Genomic DNA, 20,118 nt, shown 5'->3' on the forward strand with positions numbered 1-20,118 from the left:
ATTTAAAATGGGAAGACTGGCATCCAGTCATCTTATGTATCTTAAGCGAAGGCTATATGCTAAGAGTCTCATAAACTATTTGAGCATGATGTAAGTAACTGGTTAGTTAATTACATTAAACAGCAGTTATGGATGTGATTGAGTACTAGGCATTAAGAGCTGTGAGATCAAAGAAGGGGATTACCAGTTTGAACTGGGACAGCTTCAGGCCACTGCAACGTGGGAGAGAATAAAGAAAGAAGCCCTGTGTGGCTTGAACATATCCAGTAGAAGCGTGGCATGCACTGAAGCTGGAGAGGTGCTTGGTCCCCCAGGGCCTTGAACACAGTGAATGTGGGTCTTATTTAGAAGGTAGAGGGATGCCATTGGAAGGCTTAAAGCAAGGGAGAAGTATGGTCTGATGTTCATTTTCAGAAAGTTTCATAAGAAGGACATGTTAGAGGAGGAGGAGAGTACAGGCTGGAAAGCTGCTATTGTAATGTATGCCAGAGATGATGATGGTGTGGACTAAAAGGTACAGAGGAGGAAACAGACTACACCCTGGAGAGAAGTTCAACAGGATGTGCTGATGTAGGGCTTGAGGGAAATGGAGAAATCCCCAGTGACTCTTAGGTTTCTGGCTGGAGTGAATGAGTAGATACTGGTGCCACTTACATAGAGGAAGTGCCAGGGATAGGCTTGGATGCCAGGAGCCCTGGGAATTCAAGGTGAAAGCAGAGAGCCTGCCCATAGCGAGCCCTCATTTAAGTGACGTGTGAACTGAGTGTGGCTGATAGAACCTAGTGTTTGAGGAGGAAGGATACCACAGGTGCCCCCCAAGTCTCCAGTGGTACACTTGGTCTCACTGGTCACAACCAAGCTGGTTGCTGGGGAGTGAAGCCTCTGGAGCTTTCCTGGGGATGCTTCGTCATCTCTGAGATGCTTTGAGTGGTGCTGCCCTGTGGGTTCTGTGTACGTATAGCTAATTGGGAGACCACAGGTAACAAATTACGCCCCTCAGGAAACCCGAACAAGATAACACTTAGTGGGATTTCTCAAAACGGAGCTCCCTGTGTACCTCCCTGGCTGATCAGCAGGCCCCTCCTTTGAGCAGAGTGACCTCAGGTGCCCTGCCAGCCACCTGCCTCACCCTCTCTACCAGGTGGCCCCACCCAGAAATGGGGAGGAAGGACTTGATCTTGCTCATCAGCTTAAAGCACTGCGGTGGTTTGGTGGGCAACTTCTAGGAGGAGTTAGGGTAGTTTAGCAGAAGCTAAGTCTTGCCTCTCAGATGTCACAGAAGGGGGCCAGTGTGAACTGGGGAGGTGGTGTGTGTGTGGATGTGTTGGTTGTGGGGTCTTTTGCCTGGAAGCTGCAGAATGGCTGAGTTTCTTACCTCAGGCTCCGGTACTCTTGTCTGAGTCCTTCAAGGGCCTTTTGCTGTTTAACTTTCTGAAGACTGTGTGGACCTGAATCGTGACTGAGTACTACATTCCTTGCCAATGGTTTACTTCTTCTAAATGAAAGGAATTTCACTGGGCTCAGGAGAGGTGGCTTTATTGAAAAGCAGATCAATGCAAGTTGGCAGCCAAGTCACTGGGGTGAATGGATGGAGCCACACATAGGTTATATTTTTGAAGGATATTGGGTCAGATTTTGTACTTCTAAACATCTCCCCCTTAATGAGCCCTAAATAGCCACAGTTTGAAACTAAGCTTTTCCCTACCCCTACTTCCTGTTAGGATTTTAGTTAGAGGATCATCAAATGTCAAAGGTAGGCAGTATCACTTGGGAAGTCCAGGTCACAGCCTTTTACTTTAGAGATGAAAAGATGGAGGTCCAGAAAACAGAAGCCACCCAAAGTCACAGAGCAAGTGAAATGACCTCACTGGGACTGACTTCAAAAGAAGGCGAAATATGACAAGGTCTTAAGAGGAGGAAAAGCAAGTAATGGGGGACTTGACAAGATGGGGAAATAATTGCCTTCTGGGATGCCTGGGTGGGCAGTCAGGGCACACTGTCCAGGCATTGGACATGGACAGGACTGCAGCGAAGCATATATATTGAAGGTTACCTCAGGTAGAGGGAATACCAGAAACGGCAGTGGTGGGAAAGTGTGTGGTCATCAAAGACAAGTAGTCCTGTTGGGCTGAACCTCAATACCATCATCTTATAAGAAATATAGGCTGGGTGGTGACTCATACCTGTAATTCTAGTACTTTGGGAGGCCAGGGTGGGCAGATTGAGCTCAGGAGTTCAAGATCAGCCTGAGCAACATAGCAAAACCCCATCCCCACAAAAAGTAGAAAAATTAGCCAGATGTGGTGGCCTATGCCTATAATACCAGCTACTTGGGAAGCTGTGGTTGGAGGATTGCCAGAGCCCAGGAAGTTGAGGCTGCAGTGAGCTGTGATTGTGCCACTGTACTCCAGCCTGGGTGACAGAGTGAGATCCTGTATCGAAAAACAAACAAAAGCATGTAGAGATCATCTCACAGTCTTGCAGCAAATATATAATATGGGGAGGTATTCTCTATAATGTGGGTAAGTGACTTACCAAGAGTTTGTTGGCAGCAGAACCACAACTCAGGACAGATCCTTTAGATTACAATCCCAGGGTCCTTTTCACAAAACCCCATACTTATCAAGGGTTTTAGCATTAGGGTTATGCATTGTAGAAGGGTTTACATGCTCAACTAAAAAGCTTAGACTTGATTTGGTAAGCAATGAGTAGTTATTTAACTTTTTTTGAGTGGGAAAAACACAATTAAAACTGTGCTTTAGCAATTTAATCTGGCAGGAGTGTTGGAATGAATTAGAGACCTAGGTATCTTAATCATGGTGACTACTTAGAAGAGCTTGAGCTTCAGGGATCAGAGTTCTAACAGACTGAACTGAGATAATCTGGAGGTCAAATAAGTTAACTACTTTGTCCAAAGTCAGACAGCTAATCAGTGGTGCAACCGAGGTTCAAATTCAAGTCTGTCTTTAATGTCCATTTTTGGGGTTCCCGCTCCAGGACACTGGATACATACATAGAACACAGTAGGAGAGCTGCTGCACGCTGCACTTTGCGGGCTGTTACAGAATAGTGTGTATATCCTGAATGTGCACCTAGCCCTGCTGTATTTTTTTAAGAGTTGAAGTCTTGCTCTGTTGCCCAGTGGTGCGATCATAGCTTATCATAGCCTTTGAACTCATGGGCTCATGTGATCCTCCCGCCTCAGCCTCCTGAATACCTGGTACTATAAGCACATGCCCAGCCCTACCCTAGGCTAGGGAGGGGAGTGCCTAGTATGTGCAAAAGAAGTGTAATAAAGCTAAGTAAAAATCATCAATTTTTCCAGACATTTTACCTCTGAATTAGGGAAGCTGTTGAATGGTGCTTGTTGTTCTAAGAAGTGAGTTTATCTGACTTTAGCCTACATGTCAGCATCAGATCTAACATCCGTGAAGTTAGGCAGAATTAGCACTATTGGTGATTTCCAAGACTTGTTTCCCAGAAGAGCCTCAAGTGTAAGGGTTTTTTAAACTTGGGGTTTTTTTTAATAACTCTTGATAATTTATTAGCCATGTGTGTCCATTTTCATCAGAACACCAAAATTTGCCTTTTGCATCCTGCCAGTTTTACTGTTCTGTTGCCTTGATTCCTTCTTTTTGAATTCTTGACACTTGTCACGTGACCTACTCCCCCTTTTTGATTCCTGGCCACTCACCCCCCCAGGAAGAGCCCACTTTTTCCCCATGTCTTGTATGAGTTGCTCTTTCCTGAAAAGGGGAATTCCCTTATCAACACTGTAGGTGAACAGTGACAAGCATCACTGGTGTGTGCCTCATTTATCTTTGCCGAGTGTAACCTGTCACCTGGGTCTCCTTGTAGTCCAGTGTCCTGTGTGTGCTGTCTTGACGCAGGAGCCCGGCAGCGCTTACCCATCTCCCCTCCTCCACTGATGAGATTCATTCCCTCCTGGCATCTGTGTGTTGCTTCCCTGGGATCCTTATTAAGTACTCGAGATAGTATATACTTCTGCATTCTAACTGGTTCTTTGATGATGATCAAGGCTTAGACACATTCTAAACTTATCCATTTATCTGGGGCTAAACACACAAATTTGGGACATAACTACACTTTTGGGTGTGGCTGCTATAATCTAGTTCTGTTTATTGCAGATACCCAGGAAGTTTTAAAGATGGTATCAAACTTCTCTTTTTCAGAGGTACAACACCAAACTTGTGATGTTCTTAGTTGCCTGGGAGGGTTGTGCTTTGAGCAGTTCTCTAAGGACTTGATATTGAAGATATTAAGATTAGAGGTGACACCTGTCATTATCCTCTAGGTTTAGGGATGTGTTATAAAATAAAAGAAGAGGCGATATGAACATCCCCAGGCTGCTTTAGAGGCTGCCTTTCAATGTTGAGATTTCACAGCAGCAAGGAGATGCTCTGACTACAATCATGTCCTAGAACTACAAGGGATCTCAGAGAGACAGTGATAATTCCAGTCCCCAAATACTGGATAGGATTCAACATACATTTTCAAGTAGTTGGTTGTGTATCATATTTGAAAGATACATTTTTGTCAGCTTTGTCTTCTCAACAGTGTCTACTAGATACCCACATCCACTCAGGTCCGTCCCCATTGCTAACCAACCGTTTGTGTGAGCTGGGGCACTTCTTGCTGACCTTGAAGAGCAGCTCATGGTAAAGGTTTTTTTCATGTCAGCTACCTCATGACTCTGCCTTCGGCTCCCACCTCCAGCCTGCTTCTTTTCTGTCTTGGTCATCTCTAATTGGACCGTTCCCTTCTATCATCGCACCACATTTCCATCTGTTAGCCCTGATCAGAAGAGAAGCTGACATTCATTCACCTGTGCCAATAAGCTACAGCCTACTCATGTTGACAGTTAGCAAGGCGGGGCAGGCCCCTGTGGTGCTTCTCTGTTTCTTTTCTAGCCCACTCTGCCTAGGAAGCCATGGGAGCTGGTGTAAAGAGGGCCAGGCTGATGCCAGGGGATCCAAGTTCTAAACCTGTCTTCATTTAGAAAAGAAGGGAGTTAGATTAGTTGAGAGTTAAGTTGCTTCTGGTTTAGTGATATATATTGAGTTTGTACTTTGTGCCAGGCACGGTTACAGACACTGGGGAGTGAAAGCAGAGTGCCTGACCTCTTGACAATGGGTTTGTGAATCGGAGGTGGGTGGTGGAATATAGCCCTTACAAACCATTTCCCAAAACTGTGGCCCAAACATTTTCCCTTACTCCCTGCTTTTGAGCATACATCTAATCTAACCCCCCTCTTTTCCAAATGAAGACAGGTTTAGAACTTGGGTCTCTTGGCACCAGCCTGGCCCTCCTTATACCAGCTTCTATGGCTTGCTAGGGACATCCATGTGCCTTGGATACCCACTGAGCTGTTCTTTCCATTGCTTGTCTGTCTTCCTACCACCGGTTCTAAAGGGATAGACAGAGGTGTTCCTCTCTGATGTAGAGTATCTTCTTTCTGCCCTCTGTTCTGACTCAGATTCCACTTATTGAAATTGATAGTTTTATCAAAGTTCTCAGAAATTTGAGGCAAGATTACCCTGGTGGCTAATAGCACACCCTTTGTGACCTACCTATGTGAACAAAAATGTTCAAAACTGTGTCTGCTGGCATGCTAGGCTCAAATGCAGGAGGAGAAGAAAAGATCCGTGTTTTTGAAGAAATTGTAATGTGTACAGTGACACAGATGGGAATGTTAGAGAAACAAAGGGGAGATGATATAACTGAAAGTGTGTACTTGTGAATTCTTTTTTTTTTTTTTTTTGAGACGAAGTTTTGCTCTGTTGCCCAGGCTGGGGTGTAGTGGCATGATCTCAGCTCACTGCAACCTCTGCTTCCTAGATTCAAGCGATCCTCTTGCCTCAGCCTCCCAAGTAGCTGAGACTACAGGTGCATGCCACCACGCCCAGTTAATTTCATGTGTGTGGTTTTTTTTGTTTTGTTTTGTTTCCCCCTCCAGTAGAGACAGGGTTTCACCATGTTAGCCAGGATGGCCTCGATCTCCTGACCTTGTGACTCACCGCCTCTGCCTCCCAAAGTGCTGGAATTACAGGTGTGAGCCACCGCGCCTGGTCTATGTGTGCTTGTGAATTCTTAAAGGATGTGTGTAAGGGCACTATCTAAGGGCACTGCACCCAGAGGGAACTCGGGAGAGTGGCCAGTTGTTTGTACCACTCTTGCTCTAGACCGTAAATGAAGGTATGTGCCCTGGTAGAATTGCTTTCTTCCTCCCACTTTCAGGATGTGTGCAGGTGTCGGGGAGGGCAGACTGTTTCTACACTGTTCCTCTGCGTTTATCCGTTAAAGTGGGAGAGATGCTCCCGGTGAGGCTCAGGCCCTTGTCAGACAGAGTCCCTGGATGGCAGCAGAGCCTTTCCATGGCCAGTGACTTACCAGAGCTTTTTTCCTTCCAGAGATGAGAAGAATCAGTCCATCATAGTCAGTGGGGAGTCTGGAGCTGGGAAGACGGTGTCAGCCAAGTATGCTATGCGCTATTTTGCCACCGTTGGTGGCTCGGCCAGTGAAACCAACATCGAAGAGAAGGTGCTGGCATCCAGTCCCATCATGGAGGTAAAGCCTTCCAGGTGCCCTGGCCTTCCTGGCTGGAACTCCTCCCACTGGCAGCAAGACTGCTGGGTGTCAAGCCTGGGTGGCAGCCTTCACGCCTCTCCCTGAGAGCCCTCTGTCCACTGTGGAGGAAAAGTTACCAAGGTGCCTCTAAAACTCTGGATGTTGACCTGGTTGTGTCTTTAGATTCCTAGTACTGGGTAGAGCGTCCTCATATTCTCCGTGTCCCTTGACTCTGCTGAATGTTGTAGTGACAGTGACCATCCCTCCCCACCTCCTCCACCTCTGTTGCTGTCCCCTTCCCTGCTGTCATCACGTATCAGAAATCAGTGCTCCACCAAAACTCTTAGAAGCTTTGAGGGCCTGCTGGATCAGAAAGGCAATTTTCATGGGGGATGGGGAAGACTAGATAGATTATTTTTCAACCCACAGTATTTGGGCATCTTGTCTTTTAAGTGGAGAGGTAAAGCCAAAAGGTACGTGATAACCTAGCATCTGTTGAAGCTCCTCAGAAAACAGTTCCCTGTGATGGCATGAATTGGCCAGGGCAGGCCCCGTCTGTGTCTTCACTCCTCAGTCTTCATGATAGGGGCTGGGCTAGGGTGGGCTCAGAGCAGTCAACACAACTACAGGCCAGAGAAGTTTGCTAAAGACTAGATCTTGCAATAACTAAGCATGCTTTAGGATCAGAATGCTGTCTCTTTTTCCCCCTTTTCTCTACGAAACCTTTATTATTTTGATGGAGTAGAATGAAATGGCCTCATAGTCCCTGGGCCAGCCTTCATTCCCCACCTTTGAAGCTAAAGCTCTTTGATATTGTCTTGGTTACAGTTGGTAGGAGCAGGCCCTTCTGCCAGCCCTGGGCAGTCCCTTTGTTTCATGTCTGTCTAGTCCATCTCTAATTGGACAGTTCCCTTCTATCATCACCTACAATAGTAAGAAGACATCAGTTGAGCCGCAAGCTGCCAAGATAGCATCAGGCTTCCATGCGGAGCCCTGAGCCCCATCGACTAAGATACAAGTCACCATGGGGTTTGGTCTTTCAGACGATTTTGGAGCTTAGGGAAACAAGAACCTGCCTGGACCTTCCCTAGTCCCCTCTTTCTCTCTTCCTTTACCAAGTGCAGGAGTAAATTGAGTCTTGATTCGTAGGGGTTCATTGATTATCCAGGCAAAATCTTCTGCCTCCAGAGTTGCATTATCTGGAGGACTTTAATTCTCTGCTAAGTAATAAGATACAACCTGTTCACTAAGAATTTTTCAAAAGCAAGTTTCAGTATTTGTTCTTATATGATTTGGGAAATGGTGAATACAGTTGAAGGCATTTGTACTAAACAAACAGATGAAAAAAACCTTTTATTCCATAACAGTGCTTCTCAAACTTGAGGGTGCCTGAGAATTGCCTGTAAGGCTTGGTAAAGTGCACATGGCTGGACCCCACTCCAGAGTTTCTGATTCAGAAGGAGTCTTGGAGGGACCCCCCAAATTTGCATTTCTCACAAGTTCCTAGGTGATGCTGGTGTTGCCCATCTGGGTACCACACTTGGAGAACCATTGACCTATTACAAAATCAGGAAATATAGGAAGGGCTCACTGGAAAATACAAAAGAATGAAAGGAAATAATCCCCTTTAATACTACAGGCTGCTGATAATCATCCAACATTTTGGTATGTTTTCTTCCAGCTTTTTTTTACTATTACAGCATAAGCCTTGTCCCCATATTTTTCAACTTTTTATGAACTATCTTATTGGCTGCAAACATGCATTAATAAATGGCTTTACCATAATTTGACTCTTTCTTTTCTAACATGTCATTGGTAGCATATTTACTCCAGCATTTAGTCTGAGCCCCAAACTGAGGCATGACCATGGCCCAGGTCAGAAGCCATTTGTGGATTATGGCCTCGGCCTCCTTAGACCATGGACTATGCCTATATTGAGGCTAAGACAGCCGCTCCACAATTAACCTCATGTTCTACCTCAAATGAGAGTGTGAAAGCAGGATCTCTCCTTTGACCGAGTTTCAAGATTCTGTCCATTTTTTAGGCAGTAGGATATCAGAGACACAGTGTACTACTTCTTTTAGAAATAGAGTAGTTATTCTGGGCAAAACGAAAGGCAAGAAACCTCTTTGAACTCCAGAGACTGAACAAAGTAGTTATTATTAGTCATGTTGGAAATTTAGTGAAGGCAGATCGCCACATTAGTAAACATATATGAGACGTGGGGAAATTTTTTATAATTTTGTCATAAAATACACATAGCATAAAGTTTACCATTTTAACCATTTTAAGTGTACAGTTTAGTGGCATTTGGTACATTCACAATGTTTGTACATCCATCACCACCATCTATTTCCAGAATTTTTTTATCATCCCAAATAGAAATTCTTTACCCATTAAACAGTAACTCTCCATTCTCCCTTCCTCCAGCCGCTGGTAATCTCTCTGAATTTGCCTATTCTAGGTACCCCCTACAAGTGGAATCATACACTAGTCCTTTTGTGTCTGGCTTATTTCACTTAGCATATGTTATCAAGGTTCAATCATGTGTTGGCATATATTCGTATTTTGTTCCTTTTTAAAGCCGGACAGTATTTCGTTGCATGGTCATACCACATTTTGTTTATTCTTCTACCTTTTGGCTATTGAGCATAATGCTGCTGTGAATGTGGGTGTGAAAGTATCTGTTTGAGTTCTTGCTTTGGAAGTGCTTTTTAAATCACAGTGGTCTGACATTATCTAACTTTTGGAATACCCATTGTAGCCTGAGTAGGCTGCTAGGCTGTAGGGAAACAGGGTGCTTTGATATGGCAGAGATGAAAAGCAACATGCACATACAGACGTATGCTCAACGTGCTTCAGTTGCTAAGGTCTGAAGGAGGAGTGTGTACGTGAACCAGCTTAATCTTACATGGTCATGTAAATAAATGCTACAGTGGTTTGAGCTCAAAACATTAATTTTCTGCATTGTGCAAATTAGTACTTTGGAAATTACGTGAGTAAATCCTGACGGTTTCTTCTGTCAAATGGAGAATTTTGCCATCCTAGAGACTGTCCCTTGAGCTGTCATTAAGTGTTATGTTTGAGAGAAGTCTTGGCTATGAACATGAAAGGAAGAATTATAGCCAGGAAGAACTCTGAGTAGAATTAGAAAGATTGTTGCCAAGCAGAGAAAGAGGCTTTTGCATTTCCAAAGTCTGAAAACACGACTTTTCAGAAGCTGAGTCTAGCTGGGACCTTGTATCAGGAAGCCCAGTCAGTTTTGTGGTTGCTCAGAGTGCTGTAACCAGCACAGAGCATGTCTTAATCAGGGGACAGACAGCTCATTACTGATTGATTGCTCTGCCCCGTCCTAGGGAAGGATGGCACCTCCCGACAAAGCAATCGGTTATGGTCATGGCATCATCTCGTTGCATCCACTGCCCAGCAGCTGCAGACACCTCCTGGAGAGACCAAGAGTTGAAGGTCTAAGGAGGCGGATATCCCAGTGGTCTACGCTAAGTGGCAGTTGTTGGAATTAAAGGCGACTTGAGGATGAATTGAAATTGGTTGGGATGCACTGGGATGATTTATTGTCACCACCAGCACTCTCTGACCCTGTTCTGTTTAAGAGGTTGTCAGCATTCCAGGAGTGATTTGTTCACAAGTCTGCACTGATTAAAAGAACATTGGTAATCAAGAGACTGTTAGAGGAGGAGCAGAACCCAAGTATAGTCCAGAGACATCACATCATTTCTCGGGGTGACTGGAGTTTGCAGGCAGACAACTCTGAGAGCCACAGAGAATGCCCCTATCCTGGGAGAAAAAAGGAGGCTAGACGAGATCATACCATTGCACTCCAGCCTGGGCAACAAGAGGGAAACTTCATCTCAAAAAAAAAAAAAAAGAACGAAAAAGGAGGCTAGAGTAAAGCCAGCGAAAATGATAACTAAGACCAGATATGTTATTTTCAGGATTTGCTGGGTTTTTTTGTTTGTTTGTTTGTTTGTTTTCAAAAGACAGGACCTTTGTCACCCAGGCTGAAGTGCAATGGCATGAACATGATCACTGCAGCCTCTTCCTCCTGGGCTCCAGTGATCCTCCTACCTCAGCCTCCAGAGTAGCTGGGACTACTAGACATGCACCACCATGCCCAGCTAACTTTTGTTTTTCTTGTAGAGACAGGGTCTTGCCACATTGCCCAGGCTGGTCTCAAACTCCTGGGCTCAAGCGATCCACCCACCTCGGCGGTTCTAAGTGCTGGCTTACCAGTACCTGGCTAAGAGTTCATACTTTTTAGGGCAAAGAAGAAAGCCAGACACTGTCAACCGATTTTTATAAGAATCTGCCCCCAACACACCTTACCAATATTATCTCCTGTGTTCTTTCATGTATCAACATACGTTAGCCACTTCAAACTTGTTGATTTTGTAGCATAACCCTGTCCCTTTGTCCACACTATATTTATAAAATGTCTTCTTTTTTCCCACTGTCAGAATTCTGCTCACTTTAAGATCCACTTCAATTCTCCACTTCTTAGAGCTTTTCCCATACTGAGGAATGGTTGTTTTTGCTCCTTATCTATGTTTTCATACTGTTTGATATCTCTTTATTGTGTAATCCAATTACATTGAAATTATTTCAGTCCATTTTTATTTCACTGTGTGTTTCTGTATGCATCAAAAAGATTGTTATACCATATGTACTTGGTATCATAGTCCATCAATCATTTTGCAACTTTTCACTTTACATTTTTTTATTAATCCATGAGCTATGTTCTAGTTTATTACTTTTAACAGCTTTATAGCATCTGATTATGTGAATATACCACATTTTATTTATGTTTTCCCTACTGGTGAACATCTGGCTTATATTTCTTTTTTAATTATTAAATATAATCTGAATGGAACATTCTTGCCTACTTGAATTATGTGAGAATTTCTCTAGGTAACACCTAGAAGTAGAATTCCTGATTTGTTAGGTGCATGCATGTTCAATTTTACTGGATATACCCGATTTTCCTTCAGAATGGTTGTTCCAGTACTTTTAGATCTATCATATCACTTTGCAAAGTAGCCTAGTAAAGTAAGGAGGGCCAATCTTTTGGCAATGATCTTCAGACCTCGGGCGAAGTTTTCCTAAGCTATCACAAGGAATGATCTCAGATATGGTAAAAAGTCTTATTGCTATTTTAGAAATTAAGAAATTTAGAAAAATTAAAATTTTGAAATTGAAACTTATTTGTTGAAATGAACTTCTTTAGAATTTTCCACCAACTGACCTTTGCTGATTACATCTGTATGACATTGTTTAACATGTGCCTTTGTCCACTTTATTTCCTGTAAAGGAATAGTAAAATTTAGAGGCTTCTTTAGTTTTTGTTTTGGTTTGGTTTGTTTTGTTTTTTTTTAACAGGAATCCTTAAGATGTGGTACTTGGGCTTGCATTAGGAGGCACAGAAAATCTGGCTGTGTTTTTGTGATATGAACAGCTATTGATTATGCCTAGATCTATTCATCAGCAGTTACAAAATGCTGTGATACTCTCATTCTGTTACTCCTCCTGCATGTATTAGCTGGAATAAATCTATGCAGGGAAACATCCCCTCACCAACTACTTAATTGCCCTGAGATAGAGTTCACACTGGAAAGTAGATGTTTGATGCTTTATTTACTAGGTTTCATAGTAATGAGTTGGTTTTCTAGCATCTTCTGAGAGGCTTCTCCCTGCTTTTACATAAACAGATATGTGAGGATTAATATCTTTCTTTACCCTTTGATTTGATTTGGCTATTTGAGCTGTGAGAAGTTGCCTGCATGTGTGGTGACTTCCTGTCTGGGGTGAGTGGTTTGGAGGAGACAGAGTCTGGAGGAGTGCTGTGACGCCGTGTAGGTAGAAAGAACACAGACTTTGGACTCAGGTATATCTGAATTTCTCTCTTGGGGTTGTCACTTCCTAGCATGTGACCTGGAGCATGTGACTTGACCTTGCTAAACCTAAATTTTCCCATAAGTGTGATGAAAGTTAGTAATGCCTATCTTGTAGGGTTCTTGGCAGCATTAAATGTTTAGATTTTAAGGGGCCCAGCCCAGGGCCTGGCTTATGTTGAAGGTCTGGGAAATTCTTTTTACCAACATTTTAGGAAATATAGCCTCCTTTTCCATTTTCCAAGTAGAGAGTGTCTTACTGAAGTCTGGCAGTCTGCCATTGTCCTGTGAGGCCTTGAAGCCTGAGACTCTTTTTGTGGAAGGAAAGTGGATACACTGAGGCCTCTGCTGAGATGACAAGGTTGGTGGGTGCCAGGAGCGTGAGTCCCCATCCCTTTGGTTGGAGCTGATGACATAAACTCCAATTAAGTGTCTTGAGAGTTACATCAGGCTGGCCAGGCTCTAGTCTTGCCCTGACCTTGGACATGTTCCAAACACTATAATGCCCTTCAGAGCAATCCAACATACCAAGGTTGTACTTTCTCCCCCTACACTTCCTTCCAGAGGTATATACTGTGTCTGTGATGTATAGGTTGCTTTATACATTTTAAACGCTAAAGTAAAAAGTGTACATTGTGACTCCAACTAGTGTTTGCAGGACTCTGCAGTGGCAAGTTACCTATGAGGACAAGGAGTCCAATACTTACATTTCACAAGAGAAAAACTGAAACCCAGGTTCATTTACTCTTTCACTTAAATATTTTTGAGTGCTTACCATGTGCTGGGTGCTAGAGAACATGTGCTGAAGCAGATGTATAATCTTTGCCCTTGTGAGCACAGAGGGTTAACTGCATATGGGGTAAGGGGAAAAAGAGGGAAATGCAGGGCCTGGAAAAGCATATGGCAGGAGGTGCTCCCCTAGCCTTGGGATCAGAGAAGGCCTGCTTGCCTGAAGAAGTGACATAGATGCTGAGACCTGAAGGAAGATGAGTCAGCTAGATGCAGGGAGCCGTGGGAAAAGAGGGAACTGCATATGGGAAGCTTGGGTGAGGGCAGAGAGAGCATAGGCCTTTGGAGAAAGAAAAAGGGAGTTAGGATTGTTAGAAGCTGGGACCAAGGGCAAGAGCAGAGGCAGGGATGGATCGGGTCCTACCAAGCACATAAGCCCGTGCTGAGGATTTGAAAGTTTTATCTCAGAGGGCAGTGGAAGCCATTGAAGCATTTTATATAGGGAGTATAATAGTTTTACATTCTGGAGGAATCACCCTGGCACTGTGGCAGTTGAGTGGAGAATTGACAGCAGGTGGAAGATGGGAGTGGGACCAGGCAGACTGTTGAGAGCCCACTGAAGTTGTTCAGGAAAGAGGTGACAATGTTGTAGGCTAAGGCTATGGCAGTAGGAGAGAAATAGGGACAGTTTGACCCATTTGGAACTTGGCATCCTCTATACTTGGAGGGTGCTGAGTGCTGGCCAGTACTGGACTCAGTGGCTTTCCTGGTGCAGAGCTAGGCCTAGATTTCTGTGAGTGGGTGGTTGTATAACTCAGCGCCTCCCTCTACTCATCTCAGTAACAGGAACAGTTGTTCAGTAACAAGACTTAATGGCATGTTTTCAGGAGCATTAGTTATAGGTCAACTTTGTGACCTTTTGCTTTTCACTATTCTGCCAGCCTTGTCAATAATAGATGGCTGCAGGGCATCGTGGTTTTGGGATGTCAGGAGACAGTAATAGTTCTTCCACTCGGATTGGGCTTGGCAGGACTTGAGGGGTAGGTTGGGATTTGGGCTTTTCTTTCAATTTCTTTGTGCCTCAAATTTTCTAGACCACTGAGAAGTTACAGCAGATGTTTTTCAAGTGTTTCAGCCACCTAAAAATGTAAGCATGTGGAAGGGATTAAATATTAATGTATTCTTTACCAATGCATTGACAACATGGTGTTTTATAGAAAGCAAATCTTCACACGATAAAATTAGTCCCATAGTCACTCATTTAAAAAAATTATCATCTAGTGTTTTGAACTGTAACCCTGATGCTGCAGAAGAAATACCAAGAGGGATGATGGCTTCCTGAGGTGGGAAGGAGAGTGTCAATTTGTGGCCTGTTGCTAGGAAGGTATTTATCAATTGGGAGTGACATTTGACTGCCTACTCATGTAGAACTGATCAAAGTGTGTTAAGCACAGGAAGGTTTGTTTTTTCCAGAAAGTTCAGAGTTAGTAGGCACTGGCATTGTTTTAGTGGCTCAAGAATGTCACAGCTAAGGTCTCTGTGATTCTTTAGGCCTTTTCCTCATGGTTCCAAGATAACTGCTATAGCTGGTGCCATCACATGTGCATTCCAGGGAAGAAAGGAGGAGGAAGAAGAGGGACAGTGGGATGCACCTTCCATTGCACCTGGGTAGTCCCCTTTGAAGAGCCTACCAATGAACTCATTACTCTCATTGGCCATCCTCTGGATGTTTCAAGTTTTTCTCTTGTTTCAAGTTTTTCTTTTGTTTTTTAGCTCAGCTCATTGTCATCCCAAGAACAGAGGGTTTCTGTAAGTAAGGAAGAGAAAGGGGACATATGGTGCCACAAACATACAATCCTGAAATCAAGAAAGCCCTTTTTTTCATACCTTTGTTTGTCTGGTCTGTGTAGGCCATCGGAAATGCTAAGACCACCCGCAATGACAACAGCAGCCGTTTTGGCAAGTACATCCAGATTGGCTTTGACAAAAGGTACCACATCATCGGGGCCAACATGAGGACCTACCTCTTAGAGAAGTCCAGAGTGGTCTTCCAGGTGAGTGGGAGGACTTGAGCCCTTTTGTGTTGTTCTCGTGGACAATTACCTCACTTCTGCTCCCTGCCGCACTCCCTGGGCCCAAAGAGAATCTCATTTTGTGAGCCTGGAATTGAATGTACTTGTTCTTATCTTTTATCAGGAAGTGTTCATTCAGATGATATAGGGATTAGATCTCAAAAACCTTTACACAGTACTGTTTTTAGATTCAGTCAACAAACATTGAATGCCTGTTATGTGTTAGCCCTGTCCTAGACACCAAAGATACAGTAAAGGACAAGACAGACCTTTTCCTCATGGATTTTAAAGTCTTACCAGGGGAATTTCATAAATACAGAGTCTGAGTTTTAGGTTTCCTGAGAACTTCCTTATTTAGTAGATTTAAAAAAATAGATTATACTTGGCTACCTACTTTGTTTTCTTTTCAAATAAGTGGATGTCCCACTTTTTTTTTTTTTTTTTAATTTAAGTTCTGGGATACAAGTGCAGAATGTACAGGTGTGTTACATAGGTATACACGTGCCATGGTGGTTTGCTGCACCCATCAACCCATTATCTACATTAGGTATTTCTCCTAATGCTATCCCTCCCCTAACCCCCCACCCCACGACAGGCCCCAGTGTGTGATGTTCCCCTCTCTATATCCATGTGTTCTCATTGTTCAATTCCCAGATGTCCCACTTTTCACCTGACTTGATTCTTCACTGTTGTTTGGTTACCTTTAATTTCCTCCTGCCAGCTACTCTTTGCCTCTTTGTAATCCTTTTCCTCCTCCACCCTGACTTTGGCGGGGTTTGTGCAACTCATAACACTGACAAAAGTCCTCCTCCAGCTCCCTTTGCCCTCCTATTACTGAACCAAGATGATGGTTCAGGTCCTGGTTTGAGTCTGTGGCAGACCCTTGCCTTGGGTTAAATGGCTTCCTGGTCCTCATGTTTTAGCTGCCTTTAAGGAGACATCAGAATCGCCTTAGCTGTTTGTTTCTTGGTGACATCTCCATGCTGATGCTTAGCAAACATCTAATGAATTTTTTTAACCAGCTCCCCATGCTTTTGCCTGTGTTTTCTCTGCACCTCACAGGTTGGCTTGATAATCCCGCCATCCTGCTTTACACCACAGCCAAGGAAGCAGCTTGCTGGGTTGGGTATGGGTCCGATGTGTTGCTCATGGCTTTTTCCTGGACACCCTTGGAGCTTCCTTCTTCCTTAGCTCTCTTTGCTCAGGCCTCCTGAATCCCCACCCCCACACTCAGACTACCAGTGTAAGGCCAGTCCAGCTGCAGGTGTTCCCCTGACATCCTGCCTGCCTCATGGGCCTTTCCTGTCTGCCCAGCCTGACCTGATGGGCAAGCACAGCTTCCACTTATCTCTGAGCCTCCCAGAGGAGAATGGGAGCTCACAGAAGGGAACTGACAATTTATGGGACATCAGCCAAGCAGCACAGAAGACTGAATAAGTATTTGTTGATTGACTCACCATTCGTGAAGAGCAATGATGTCCTATATAGAAGGAAAAAAGAAAATGTATACATGTTTTTGCATAAGTCAAGAGGTATAAATCCTCAGGTTGGACGAAGGCCCCATAAAAGTGAATAGAAAGTCGGGAAGTGGGAATTGAAGGTGGGAGAGGTGTGGAGGAAAACACTGGGAAGAGTGGGGGGCTCAGCCTCCACCACCTGGAGCACCCTGGGATTACAGTGTCAGAGGGAACGATCTTAGAGGTCACTGCCCTAAAACTGCTTCACTTCTTCCTCCTCCAGGCAGATGATGAGCGGAATTACCACATCTTTTACCAGCTCTGTGCTGCTGCCGGTCTTCCAGAATTTAAAGAGCTTGCGCTAAGTAAGTCAACAAGTGCATGCCTATCTTCAGGGGTGGGCTACGGCTCTAGCGGGTGCACAGTTAGGGGCTCTGCTCAAAGCCCTCCGTCATGGCTTATTGTCTCAGCTCTTGCCTCTTATGTGGCCATAACCCCTAGGCCTCCCTAAATTTCACTGCCCAGTTAGTAAAAGAGGGTTAATTGTACCCAGTCCACTTCGCACAGAAAGTGTATGAGAGGATAAGAGGCAGGGGTGGAACAATGTTTTGCATGGCATGGAATTCTTTTCATGCTTTATTATTTTGCAAGATACGTTTACACTTCGAACATCATAGGAGACGTGTCCCAGTCATAATAATCTAGATATAAAAGTAATATGCATCATATAATCATAACCAGCCTGTTTTAACTCATAGTTAAGGATTGAGGCAAAGAGAAAGGGGTAAGGATAAAGCAGGGATACAGTGGGGGTGGCTCTAGAGCCATATGGATGCAGTAGAGCATGGCCACAGAGGAAAAGAGGGGGCTTCGGCACGTGAGACTCTGGACTGCCAGGCTGTCTGATCTCTCCTGGACTGGCATGGAAGCTTCTAGCACATCCTCACTGGAGGGAGAGAGATGGAGCAACCCAAAGTGCCTCTCCACAGAGGCCAAGGGGATAAGGCACCTCGTCATCATCCCCATCAGATGAGCACCACCCTTTGTTTCCACTCCTGCTGCTTCCTGAGGGGTGTTAGCAAGTTTCATTTGCTTTGAGGCTGTTGATGTGGAGCCAGCAGAGCAGTGAGCAGGCTTTAGTTCCTGACTCCAAACCACAGAGCAGCTCTGCTTGGGTCTGGAGCCTTTGGCCCTTCTCTGTGGGGCCTTATGGGGTAACGACTGATTTTTGCTGCTGAGTCTTCAGGCACGTGTGTGTAAAGAGGGCAAGCCTCGGGTCCAGCAGCGTCTTGGCATCTGCCACACTTCCTGTCCCTGTCCTGCTGTCTGTGTTTTGGGGGCATGTGTGGAGGTCTAATACTAGCAGATGGTATGAAGATCTGGGTGTCTAAACAGGGTAGTTGGTCTTTGTGCAGCTGTGCAAGAAACAGACTTCTGAGGCTTGGCTGTTCGTGAGCCAAGTCCTGGCCATCGTAAGGGTCCAGCACCAGACCCACCTGTGTTCCCAGTAGCTGAAATCCATCAAGTGGTTTCAGCACAAGTCTGCCCTCATAACTCTTACTTGCTTATGAATCCCTGTATCTTCAATGCTTGTACCATGCAACTTAGCAATAATTCTTTCATTTGTTCATCAAACTCTCTTCAGGCCATGTTAGGCCCCAGGGATGCAGCATTGAGCAAAACAGTTGTGGGTCCTACCCTGCTTAGCATGTCAATTATGATACAGAGTGCTAAGGGCTGTGCTGAAGGAAGCAGAGGAGGGCTGGGAGGCTCCCCCTGGGAAGTAAAATTTAAATTGGGACCCCAGGGAGAAAACTCTGGCTGACGTCCATTGCTAGTTTTGTCCTATTCTCTAGCTGGTCAGTGCTTGCAAGTCTGATTTTCCCAGGAACATGATAAACATGATAAAATCCTTGAGGACACGGAGTGTGTGTTCCCTGCTATGCAGAACAGGTGCTGAGCACTCTTTGCACACTGTCCTGAGCTGGAGCCTGTGGCTCTGAAGGTGGCTGTCAGTCTCATGCAGCCAGGTATGCATCCACGTTAGGGGCCACTGCCATTCTCCTCTTTCCTTCCCAGAGCAGAACATAGGCCTCGCAGGGCTTTTCAGGGCCAACTTGCAGGAGATGAATTTGTTTTCCCTCAGGTCAGTTTCATAGAGAATTAACAAATACTGGCAAGACCCATCTGGATGATTTGGATCACTTGTCCCAATTATAATTCTAAGGTGTAATGGGGAAGAAATCCTCCTAAATTTCTTTTTCAGTTACATGAGTCATATTGAGGTTAAACACGATTTCCCCTTATTCCCTGCCTCTGCAAGGTGCATGGGTCCCCCAGGCTGCAGTGCTTGAAAGCTACCCAATTTGATCAGTTTTTTTTTCCCACTCTTTCACTTTCATGTGCCCTCTGAGAATATTTTGGAGTGAAACAAGAGCCTTTGATGAGTGCTTGTGCTCTGGTGTCAGGCTGTCCTCGGCCTCATGGGTGGATTGGCTGTGGGCCCTGAAGCTTGGCATTTAGGTTCACTGATAACCCTGGTTGAGTAACTGAAAACAGCAAATACATGGACTAGCCAAGGGCTCTAAGTGAATATTTGGACCTGCTTCGTATCCTTCTTCTCTTCTTAACCCAAAACATGCAAATCAAATGCACACAAGTCTCTGCAAGACCCCTTGGCTTGGCATAAATGTTGTGCATGTGTCTGACAATGGAGGGTGCAGATTTGCATCCAGTTGTCCGCATTCTTCTTCTGCCCCATTGTTGGTGGGCTATTGCATTTAAAATGACCTCAAGAAATTTTTTTTTAAGTTCAATGAATAATTTGTTAAGGTGTGAATAAATGACGGTAAAAACCATACAGGCCAAAGTCAATACCCTAGAATAACCTCCTGGCCCTTTTGTGAAGTAGCTGCCCCTACCTTCCACTCACCGCTTATTTCCTCCCCGTCTCTGTGTTCCATATACACCAATTTCCGGTGGTACATCCAGTTGTAATGGGCCCATTTTCCCTTAAATACAGCCTTTGGGGGATAAGAAGTAAATTCCTTTTCTTCTTTTTCATTTCCATGGTTGTGTGCATAGTTTTATAAACAACCTCTCTGGCCTTGCATAGGTCAGAGCATAGCCTCCCCAGGTGATGTGCAAGCCCATGACCATGGCCTTAGTGCTCCGGTGCTCTAATCACTGGGTTCACATTCTCTTCTGTGTTCTGTTGACTGCCTGATCCAGTCTCTGCCTGTTGAACTGGTTAATGGGAGGTTTGTGGTACATTTCTCCTTGGGAATTCTTGGTAAAGAGAGGGACCTAAACTGGAGGATGAGAGAAGTTGCTTTGGGATGGGATAGTCCGTGTTCAGCTTTATGG

General features: G+C 44.6%; 1 protein-coding gene across 3 annotated transcripts in view; it reads left to right on the plus strand.

Annotated features, from left to right (window-relative positions):
* MYO5B (myosin VB) overlaps positions 1 to 20,118 on the plus strand; it is a 381,273-nt gene that overhangs the window by 187,327 nt on the left and 173,828 nt on the right. For all 3 annotated transcript variants that reach the window (XM_007974050.3, XM_073006323.1, XM_037982326.2), the window contains exons 5-7: positions 6,432 to 6,588; positions 15,134 to 15,277; positions 17,036 to 17,117. In XM_007974050.3, coding sequence (XP_007972241.3) covers positions 6,432 to 6,588; positions 15,134 to 15,277; positions 17,036 to 17,117 — 383 coding nt within the window. The remainder of the gene's footprint in view (positions 1 to 6,431; positions 6,589 to 15,133; positions 15,278 to 17,035; positions 17,118 to 20,118) is intronic.

Source organism: Chlorocebus sabaeus, chromosome 18 (genome assembly GCF_047675955.1).
Source record: "Chlorocebus sabaeus isolate Y175 chromosome 18, mChlSab1.0.hap1, whole genome shotgun sequence".
Classification (NCBI taxonomy): Eukaryota; Metazoa; Chordata; class Mammalia; order Primates; family Cercopithecidae; genus Chlorocebus; species Chlorocebus sabaeus.